An 11,596-nucleotide genomic window follows, 5' to 3' on the forward strand; every position below is an offset into this window, starting at 1 on the left:
GACATCTGGCCTCGCCAAGGAGCAGAGTAACAGGGCCGTTGGGAATGAGGGTCCAAGGGAAAGATTTTTTATTTAAGGGAAATGTATTTTTTAAGTAGCTACTGGCTTTCGATTCCCTATTAAGTTTTTGGTCTAAATAAATCACCTTGTAAATATCTGTTAGTAAATAGGAAGACTTTAATTTTACTTCCTTAGCATTAAGGAATGCTAAGAATTTTAAAGGAGTACGTGTGTCTGGTCTGGCCCACAAAATCTTTGTGAACAAAGTGTTCTAGGATTACCAAATCTGTTTTTAGGGTTACTATGAATAAAATTAGTAACACGATGGATCGGACATAGTTCCCTGAAATAGGGACAATCGATCTGCATTGCAGTACAAGTGTGTGAAATTCTAGAATTTTGGAATAGAACATAAATGGCAAATTTCTTCCATTAAATTTTGATTGGTCATCACGTCTTATTAATCTTAATAGTACTTTGTGTAGCTCTCGGCATATAAGTGCTTCATATAATTGAATGAATGAATGAAGACAATTTCAAATCTGAAATGCTAAAGAGACTAGCAATACCCCAAAATCCACCAGCAGATGGCACCATGCTGTTTCCTATGAGAGTTTATATAGAGACAACATTAACACAAAATTCAATTCTTGATTTCAAGTGCTGCTTAGGAGAAGAAAAATCCTCAGGAATACACTTTACTACTTCAAATTTTATAGTTGAATTATTAAAGCCTGTTCACATGTATTTATTTACTACAAATGTCTAAATTCTGACTCTAAGTTAGGCCTTTCCTTAGGTCAGATCATGGAAATGAGATTGACTTGTAGATAAGAGAAAGAAAATACCCACAGGTTATCATGATTAAAATGCTTGTGAGCAGTCAGAAGCTGAGCTGCTAATTGAGTCTCCCTACGATAGTGGTCCCCAACCTTTTTGACACCAGGGACCAGTTTGATGGAAAACAATTTTTCCGCGGATGGGGGTTGGGGGGAGGCGGAGCTCAGGTGCGGTGGGTTCCTAACAGGCCATTGACTGGTGCCGGCCTGGCCCAGGGGTTGGGGACCGCAGCCCTAAGATACCAATATCCTTCAATGGCAGTAAAAACGAAGATGTTTTGCATACATCAGAGCACTTCCCTTCTTGTATGTTGTTTTTTATTCATATTTCTTTTTTAAACCAACATATACAATTTTTCAGTATCCTATATCAAATAATTTCAAATTCTGAAGTCTTTGGGAGTCAGAATCTATATTTTGTTGTGCCTATACTGTCTCTCACTTATGGCATTTTTTGACCTAATGTGTTGATTATCTTTTTTTTTTTTTTGAGACACAGTCTTGCTCTGTTGCCTGGGCTAGGTGCAGTGACGTCATCATAGCTCACTGAAACCTCAAACTCCTGGGATCAAGCGATCCTCCTAACTCAGTCTCCCCAGTAGCTGGGACCACAGGCGCACGCCACCACGTCCGGCTAATTTTTCTATTTTTTGTAGAGACGGGGTCTCGCTCTTGCTCAGGCTGGTCTCAAACTCCTGGCCTCAGGTGATCCTCCCGCCTCGACCTCCCAAAGTGCTAGGATTACAGGTGTGAGCTATTGCACCTGGCCGTGTTTATTTATCTTTGTGAGTTCATATTTGTTTGAAGACATTATTTCTGAGAAGATATGTGTTTGCTGCTTCTAGTTACCAGGGAATCTGAAGTACCTGTGACAATTTAGCCTCCTTCCAGGTTTCCTGGCCTGTTGTGAGAGTTTCAAGTTGGGCTCTCTCACCCTGCAGCTAGCCCAAGGCTTGAACTCACCAAGACAGGACTTTAGGGTAACTTTTGCATGTGGTTACTGCTAAATTTTTCCTTTCTTCCTCTTGAGAATTATCCTTCATCCTGAGATCCCAGTAATGCCTGGAAAATTTTGTTTTCGCGTGTGATGTACTTGTCTGTAGTGGAAAACCTTGCAGAATATTTAGCACACTATATAGGATGTGGACTCATATTTTCTTTCTCAGGAAATACCACTAAACTAGATCTGGATGTTATCCTAGAACAACTTGCGAATATACCTACTCCGGCTTTTCCAGGACTAGCGTAAGTAATTTCTCTTGGATTACTAAGAATCTCTCATCTAGTCTCTGTTTTTCTGACTTTATACTTTCTAATGTATCCTCTACAATGTCACTCAGTTTAGGAACTAGACTGACATTTTTAAAAAGGTAAGTCTCATCATGCCAATTCCCTGATAAACGTGATTTCATGGCTTCCCTCCATATTCTGAATAAAATTGAAATTCCTTAGCCTGGTGCCCAGGTCTCCATTTCTCCCGCCAGGCTGCCATGTGTTCCATGCACCCTGCTCCAGCGTTACCAACCTCATGGCCTTTTCCGAGCCTTCTCTGCCCTCTTCCAGGGCAAGATGACCTCTTGCTAGCTGTCAGCTGCCGTGTCCCTTTGCTTGGAAGCCCATGTATCCTTCCTCCTAAGTAATGACTCTGCTCTGGAAGCCCATTATTTATTTATTTATTTATTTATTTATTTTTTTGAGACAGAGTCTCACTGTGTTGCCCTGGCTAGAGTGCCGTGGCGTCAGCCTAGCTCACAGCAACCTCAAACTCCTGGGCTCAAGCGATCCTCCTGCCTCAGCCTCCCGAGTAGCTGGGACTACAGGCATGCGCCACCATGCCCGGCTAATTTTTTCTATATATTTTTAGTTGTCCGATTAATTTCTTTCTATTTTTAGTAGAGACGGGGTCTCGCTCTTGCTCAGGCTGGTCTCGAACTCCTGAGCTCAAACAATCCGCCCGCCTCGGCCTCCCAGAGAGCTAGGATTACAGGCATAAGCCACCGCGCCCGGCCTGGAAGCCCATTATTTTTTGACCCACAACACGTGTGAAAGCTGAATATTACACAGATGGGAATGAAATAAGAAATCCCCAAAGTCGATTTTAATATACTATATAACCAATCTCTTACTGAAAAAAATTATGTTTAATTGCAGAAAGAACTATCCAAGGATGAAAGCTTAATTAATTGGTGATCCCAGAAATCTAAGCTTTTTAATTAAAAAAAAAGAAACCATGGAATGACTCTCTCTGTAACTCTAACGCATTTTAGGCCGTCATTGGGGCCGAGGTGTGTGCAGTGTTCAGGGGAAGGGGCCGTCTGAAAATCCTGATTCTTTAGCTGGCTGCAAATCCGTCAATCGACTTAAAAACTGTGTTGGAGCCTGGGCTTCCCAAGTAGAAACCAATCAATATATGAAATCTTAAACTGTGTTGGGGCAACTGAGTAAAAACAGAAAAGATCATTTATTCAGAAGAATCTTTCAACTTCAATTTCTGTATCACATAAATAAAACAGCTGATTGATTAATCGAATATTTCCCTATTGGTCTCATTCGCAGCCGTCTCATAGTGGACAGACGGACAGCTCAGGGATGGATTCAGACTGAAGCTGATGAGACTCCAGAGTGCAGAGTCAGTAGGTTTGGCTACTTGACCAGGGACAAGTTACTTAAGTCTTCGGGTCAACGTGACAATTAAACACGGCCACCGTAGCACCGAACACAAAGTCCGAACTTAAAAACGATCTGGAAAGATCTTCCACACCAAAGAGCGTAATGTAAAATTAACTGCCGTTTTGTGACCTTTATATTTAGGGCAATATATATTTTGTTAACCTTTAGAAACAACTCAACTGGATGCAAATTTGAAAAGTGATCACAAAGTTACCTTTAATGAATTAAAAAAAAAAACCTTCCATGTTCACTAATTATTGCCATTTTATATGAAGTTCTCTCCTAAGAAGAGTGTTTCTTGTGTGAATAACTTATTTTTCTTTCTTATAATGAAACCTCTGAGGTCTCGCTATACCATCAAAATGCTGGAATATTTTCATTCAATTAACTTAAATTATGTAATGTGAAAATCAGCGACAGCCTGGAGTTTGAGGGCTGGTGTAATTCTGGTGAGAAATTATATTTCGCACATTGGCTTATTTAGTTAGAATTTTCTCTGGGTAATAAAAATAGTGTTACATAGAAATTAGTTGCGTATAACCTCACACACTGCCATAAATGACTCCTGCAAATCCTATACTCCGAGTGATGGAGACAAATCCCCCAGAAAGCAAATTTACGGTAAAATAAGGCTGCCCTAGACCTGGTGGGAATAGATTGTTCTGGATAGCCGAAGGTCCCAGATAGTAAAATAATGACTATTCTAACTATTTGGGTTGGAACATTTTCTAATGGTATCATATACTTTTTAAAAATTAAACAGTTCATATATGGATCACGACACGAACTTTTCTGAATGACTCATGTCTTATCCCTTTGTGGCCTGGATGCTAAAGAATCAGATCTCAATCTCAGAATTTGAATCATTTCCTCTGCGTCACTCATGGGTTCACTTTTCTTCTTACGGATTTGCCGAAAGCACAAGACACGTTAATTGCAATGACCTGTCACAAGACATTGTTCTGGCGGGAATATTGTCTGTTCAGACCTGCAAAGGTGGAGGCTGCATCAGGCTGGTCTCAGATCACCTTCTCCTCTTGCTGTTCATCCAGAACCCTCCACGATCTGGCCTCTGTCAGACAGTGCTCAACCAGTAAAAAACTCAGGGGATCAGTGAGGAGGCATAAAGAACCAAATGTCCCTTCCTGAGATAGTTCCAGATGCTGTTTCACATGGTTCTGTCCCCTACCTGCAGGGAGCTGTCATTTATTAAAGCCATTGCCATAATATTTATCATAATAGTCAAGGTGCTTTCGGTTACATGTGATCAAAATCCAACCCAGACTGGCTGAAGCCAAAGGTGAGTGGATAGTCCCACGTCACAGGGTGACCAAGATGGCGCTACCTGCAAGCACAGCTGGGTCACGCCTTTACGTCTCTCCCTTCTGCTTCTCCGCCTGCCTCTGAGTTGGCCTCATCCTCACTCAGGCCTTGACTGCTGGAGCAAACATCCCCACAGTTGACAATGTAAAAGGAAGAGAAACCCTCCTCCTCCTCCTCACTGTCCACATAACAAAGCTCCAGAAGGACTTTGCCTGAGTTACATGCTCACCCCTGAACCAATCACGAAGTCCTGAGAGGTCAGGAATTCCGATTGCTTCGGTGCAATCTCATGCCCAGGGGTGAGCACCAGGCTGGCAGTCCCTCCAGGCCCCCACAGAATGAGAGCAAGTGGGGTGCTATTATTAGGATAAGGGGAGAATAATTCTGCTCAGACCAGGAGAAGAATACAGGGAGGTAGATGTAAAAAACATAGGCCCTGTGGGGCGGTATCCATCATTCTCTTATCAATAAAGCCACCTGAATTTAGTATCAGACTTTGTAACATTTTACATCTTTTTAGGAATACAAGGGGAAGAGTGTGGCATATAAACTGAAGAGTTACTGCATCCCTGTTTTCGGCAAGCTGGACTGTGATAGCCTTGCGGACGGCTACAACTGTGGTTGCTATTTTAAGCCAATTCAGGTAAAGACGCCAAAAAAGATGCTAAGGACAAGTTTTCTTGCTGTCCTCGATTATGAAAGGTACATCAAAGAAGCACAAAGTGGGGGGTGATTACAGAGTGGTGGTTCCACAATGTCAGGAGGTGGAGCATATAAAACAGAAAGAATCCCCGGTGCGGGGGGAGGGGTGTATTCACAGCTAAACGTGTGCCGTGCGCACCGTCTGGGGGACGGACATGCTTATAGCTCAGACTTGGGCAGGGCAAAGGCAAAATACGTAACGTAAACATTTTTACCCCTGTAATATTCTGAAATTAAAAAAATATAAATAAAATTAAAAAAAAAAAAGAAGAATCCCCAAAGCACGGGTCTGAGCTTAGGATGAAGGGCACGCTAGGTGCTGAGTGCTGTGGTCTGTGTTTGCAGAATTAGCACTATTCACCCATTTGCTGCAGGAGTATATAACACTGACTTTGTTTTCCACCCTGCATATTTGATTGTGTAGATTTCATCCGACTTTCTGGGCTGATGCCCTTGACTAGCCCACGGCAGGCGTCTGCAAGCCAAGGTCAAGTGTGCCTTCTGCGTTCCCGAGACGCAGGAGTGAGAATCGGGACCTTTGCCTCGTTGGCCCTTTACGTTACCAACAGCGCTAACCAAACACAGACCGTTTCAGAAGGAGAAAAATTAAACTAAAAGGTACCTTTGACAGCAATTACATAGCAGCTTTCAAAAGAATTCCGTGTGATTTACAAACTTCAAAGGTGACTTAAAAATTCTCAGAACATTCTGTTACAGCTGGCAAAGGTGAGAGGGGAAATAAGAAGACAGAAACAAGACAGGCACCCTCTGTGTATTCTTTCTCCTCTAAAAAACCTTTCCCTACCCAAAAAAAAAAAAACCACATGAGCAGCAACTCACCATTTTTCCAGGGTCAGTTCACTTTTCGTGCTGCTCTAAACCCTGCCGAAAGCCGGCTCCCGGGGAGCCCCAGGAACTGGGGTTGGCCTCTCTTCGGTCTGCAAGCAGGAAACGCCCCGTGCTGAGAAGGGGGTGGCGCTGGGGGAGAATCCATCTACTGTCAAGGAAGTTTCAATTAAATGTGGGTGCCAATTAATTTAATTTATATTTCTGCATGAAAAATGTCATTCCACTATACATGCGCTGGAAGGATGCCAGGAGCCCACATTAATAAATTCCGTCTTTACCGACATACTATGGACTCACAGGCTAATCGGGTATTTATTAAATGCCCACCTGTGCTTGGGGCTACGCCTTGGAGAAATGCAGCCGAAATAAGGTCTGTCCAGCAGAGCCTGTGCCTCCACTGTGGCCATCTGACACCCACCCTCGTCCTCCTCTTCTCCTGGCTTTGGGCACGTCTCAGGAGGACAACTGGAAAAATGAATAATAGACATTCAGGTGCCAGTGGTTATAAATGGGCACATTTAATGAATGATGGGGAATTGTAAACAATCTACTCGAATTAATCAGGGAATAGGCTTATTCTGGTTAGCAGGAAACTTGCAATGATTATTGAACTGTAGGGTCCCATCAGCTGGTGGTGAGTGATACTAACACCTACTGGTCCCGAAGCGCTAACTTCGTGCTTTACTCGGAATCCTCGCCGTGTGTTTTATTTTCAATCCTTACAGCAATCCTTGGAGGTAAGGATTATTCCCGCCCACCCCTGTCATTTCCGAGACACAAAAGCTGAGGTTCAGGAAGCCGAAATGACCTTACTCAAGGTCACGTGACCAGTAAGAGGCGTACTCCAGCCCAGCCTCGTCTGACTGGAACGCAGAGGGCTCTTTCTCCTGCGCCGGCCGAGTCCTCTGCATCGGAGCCCTGTTCTCTCGGACAAGAGTTGCCACGGTTTCCGTGGGGGACGGGGTGGTGCCTGCCCGGCTCTGGCAGGGTTGACATACGGTGCTGACAGTTCTCGGTGAGCTGTTACAGTTAAACCTTCAGCAGTTGACTCTTGCACACCCCTTGCCCTGGAAATTCGCCCTGCTCTCCTCTGCGGCAGGTCTGTGTGGCTGTGAAACAGACTCACTCAGTCACAAGGAGTGCTCAGCTAGTCATGCATTGTTTGCAGTCACTAATTTATTTCACATTTACTGAGCACCTATTATGTGCCAGCCACTCCGCCAGGTCCCAGGATGCAATGACGAAAAAGGAGTTCAGACCCACTGGAAGACAGACACCCGGACACAAAACTACAATGTGTGGTTAGATGCTACGGAATTACCAAGGAAATACATCCATTTTTGTCATTTATTCAATTGCTCATTTATTCGCTCTTTGATTGCTTACAGAGTCTCTAGGACGTGCTAGGACACAGGCCCCTTCTAGCGTTTCCAGGCCGGGGCAGGAAAAGGCAAAGCTCCCAGCCCGAGTCTGATCCCCCCGCCCCACCCCGCCTTGCCATCCCTGCGTCCACCTTGTGCTGCACAGGCCTCCCAGCCGGCGTGTGCAAATCTGTAAACACCTCCCCGCAGAACCTCTTACAACCAGGAAGAGGCGTCCGTAGAGTAACTTCTGGGCTGTTCAGGTGGGAGTTCTGCGACCCAGGCCCAGAGCGCGGTACGGAAAGGGAGGACATGGGCCTTGGGGGGGCACGGCCCTTTGGCTCTACTCCCCTCTCCTCTGATGCTGGGGACAGGGCAGAGGAAGGCCAGAGGGGCTCAGAGTATGGTCCCCAAACTGACAGCCTCAGCATCACCCGGGAGCTCATCAGAAACGCAGAATCTCAGGCCCCTGCAGACCCTGTGGATCGAAGCTGCATTTCGACAAGGCGCCCACGTATTTCATCACCTTTTGAGCAGCCTGCTCTGGGGGCCCTAGTCTAGCCCCGTCTTTTGGTAAATGAAGGGACCGAGGTCACCCAGAGCAGCGGGCAGGAGCAGGGCCTGGCCTGAGAGCGCCCTTCTGGGCCCCTTACTGCTCTCTAGGGGTGGATATAAGCCACGGCAAATTTGAGAAAAAGCCCCTTGGAATCACTCAGATTGACAGGGGCCTGGAATAAGATTCACAGAGAGAGATCCGGAGGAGCAGTCCATTAAGTCACGGGCAAAGTAGTTAAAGGAACGTTAAAGGAACGTTCGTGATAACAGATCACTCCAGGAAGGAACGGGAGGAAGGGCCGAGAAACCTTTTTGTTTTCTGTTTTGTTTCTGGTCCAATGCAAGTGAGCCGGAGTGGACTTCCATAGTCAAAGGGCATTGTCCTTTTCTGTTCTTGTTTTTTCTGCATTCCGTTGCTCCACCCCCACCCGCCTTTCCTTAGCACCTTTCAGTTTCCAACCCTTTCTGCTGCATCCCTGTGGTTCTGTTTACCTTCTCTTCTCAGCTTATGTTTTTCTCAAATCATTCACTCTGCTCCAAAGAATACAGAAGAGAGAAGTGAGCAGGATAAAGTTTAAAAATATGGTCCAGGGCTGGGCACGGTGGCTCACGCCTGCAGTCCCAGCGCTTTGAGAGGCTGGGGTGGGAGGATCACACGAGCCCAGGAGTCTGAGGCTGCTGTGAGCTCCGATTTCACACCACTGCACTCCAGCTTGGGTGACAGAGTGAGATCCTGTATCTAAACACGAAAAATTAAAAAATATATATATACAAGCGTATATATGGTCCAGTGCTTATCTCCTGCTGCTACCAATTCCTATCAATTTTTAAAAAATATTTTACTGTATAATTTTTATTCGTGCATAAAAATGGAGGAAATTGCATTTCGATTTTACAAGTTCTATTCAGCCAGCGACATTTACCAAGGTGCTGCTGGTTTCGGGTCCATCAATCCCATCTTCTCATCTCCACTGCGCCCCGTCTTGTCTTTTCCCTCCCTTCCTCCCTCCCTCTTTTCTTTCTTCCTCTCTTTCTTCCGTCTGTCTCTCTTTGTCTCTGTTTTTCTTTCTCTCTCTTTCCTTCTTGCTGGTGTTTATTAAAGCAAATCCCAGACATCATATCATTTAACTCATTTCCTACAGAATTTCCCGGAGGCAGGGCCACAAGAGAGGGTAGGCTGGGGAAATGATCTCTTATGATTGCGTTCTTCACCAAAATATGAAATTTGTGTTACTAAGAAAAAATATAGAATTTCTAAAGCCTCTTCATAATACCCCAGTTACCGTAGACTTTATTTTCTATCTCACGTCCTCCCCCCTAGAGTCTTTGAGGGGAGGGTCTATGAGAACTTTTAAATCTTCCTTCACTATTAAAATAGTACCAGAATAACAGAAAGTTTGGATGTTTATAAACCTAAAAAGAGGTGAATATTCTTTTACTGCCGTCAAAGAGCATTCATTCTCAGAGTATCACTTTTAAAGTTGAAAATTTGTCAATGTAAAGTTTGACGAGATCTTCTGTGACAAGAAACCAAACACTTTTGTTCCCCCCCGTGCAAACTCCCGGAGCTGCCTGTTGCAGGGGTTTTAAAGGCACTTAGAACGGGGACCTGGGTACGACAGCGTGAAATCATGGTGCACGGTGGTCTATAGAGGATCGAGAAAATCCGAGGTTTTGTTATTTTCCATTAGTAAGTGCCATCCAGTGAAATTTGGGTGAAATACCCTCTAAATAAGTCAAGTAGACAGGGGCTTTGAATGAGGGAATTAATTATTGCTGGAGTCCCACGGAAAAGAATTCCTCTGTGGCAGGGACAATGTAATTAATGGGAGGTAAGTGCCAACAAATCACTCCTTAAAATATTAATGCTATCAAAGAACAGCTGGATAATGAGAGAAATCTGACCCTTGGGGGACCAGCAAAGGTCGCTGTTGCTGCCGCTGAACTTCATGCAGTTATGATGTAATGAAATTCCTCTACATTTTAAGAAAAATAATACTAAGAGGTGTGGTTCTGGGAAAGTTATTAGCAGTAAACATGTCATTGTAGTTTTTATCATCTTACTAGAATCATTATATCTCATTTTTGCTGTGGCTCTAAATGACTTTTCCCCTTAATTGACCAGGATATTTTTACAATCCAAACAACACTCCTAAAAAACAACTAAGTTTAAAAACAAAAAAGTTTAAACCTGGAAAGAACTTTTTTTTTTCTTTTTTAGTAAATAAAAACCCAGTACCTAAGACATTTCTACAAAACAATTTCCCAGATGCTTAAATTAAGTTCTTAAGTCAAGAAAAAACTGTCCCATTGTTTGTTTGTTGGTAAAAGCTCCAACTTAATTTGGTTTTACTTAATACCTTATTATTGTCCCAAGAAATACCTCTTTCTCAGAGAGCAGTGAAGTTAAATATTTACACAGTCCCACTTCACATGTGAAACACTGGACGTTCATTTTTAAAGTCTCATAACTAAATGATCATCCCAATAATTAAAATTACAAGTCGGAAGTCATTCTTGACTTGGGAGGTACTTCAACTTAGATTTTGAAAAGGAAACTGTTTCATGCAGAGCTGAAATAAAAGTTTCTCTAGAGCCGACTCCGACCATCAGGCAGCTGCAGGTGTGATAAATAAGCGCTTCTGCCCAAGCACCGGTGCTCCTGGTGCTCAGAGCGCTTTGCTCCTTCTGCTTCACTCGACTTGCCAGCGTCTGAAGCAGCGTGTTTGACAAATGGGCCGAGATGCGCCGAGCCAGGCCGCGAGGAGAGGAGTCCAGGATGCAGTAAAGGCAGATGCTCCGGGCTGGCCGGGCTCGCGTAACGCCGGTTCCATGAGGCGCTCAGGCCGCTGCAGGAGCAGTGTCCCCGAAAATAGCCCGCGGGGGACCCATCACTTCAATCAATGTGTTTCTTTGCCCGAACAGAAGTTCAGATCTGCTCCATCATCATTAATTTTGTTCTTTTACTCCCTCTGCAGAAGCCGTGCTCTTTGAGGTTTTGCAAGCCGGCGGGGGTGGCCGGCGGGGGTGGCCGGCGACTCTTCCCCGGCGCGGGCAGGTGGGCGCGGTGGGGAGGCTGTACTTGGGGAAGTGCGCGGTTCCCCCCAGAAAAGGTGGAAACGCACGTGCAAAGCGCCGTGCTCAGTGCGCGCCCTAAACACCGTGCAACTGGTCCCGAGCCTTCAGCCCCGGCGTCGCCGGAGCGAGCCCCGGTCTGATTACTCGCAAGCTGCGGTCACCGCGCTCGTGTTTATCAAATGCATAAATGTGGAACCGCGTCTCCACCCGCGCGCCGAC

The 11,596-nt window shown here is 44.9% G+C and overlaps 1 protein-coding gene across 1 annotated transcript in view; it reads left to right on the forward strand.

The window, feature by feature from the left end:
* The window catches only part of SHISA3 (shisa family member 3), an 18,685-nt gene that overhangs the window by 3,111 nt on the left and 3,978 nt on the right, over positions 1-11,596 (forward strand). The window contains exon 2 of the mRNA XM_012648478.1: positions 5,353-5,475. Within this exon, the coding sequence (XP_012503932.1) occupies positions 5,353-5,475 (123 nt within the window). The remainder of the gene's footprint in view (positions 1-5,352; positions 5,476-11,596) is intronic.

Source organism: Propithecus coquereli, unplaced genomic scaffold (assembly GCF_000956105.1).
Source record: "Propithecus coquereli isolate 6110/MARCELLA unplaced genomic scaffold, Pcoq_1.0 Scaffold288, whole genome shotgun sequence".
Lineage (NCBI taxonomy): Eukaryota > Metazoa > Chordata > Mammalia > Primates > Indriidae > Propithecus > Propithecus coquereli.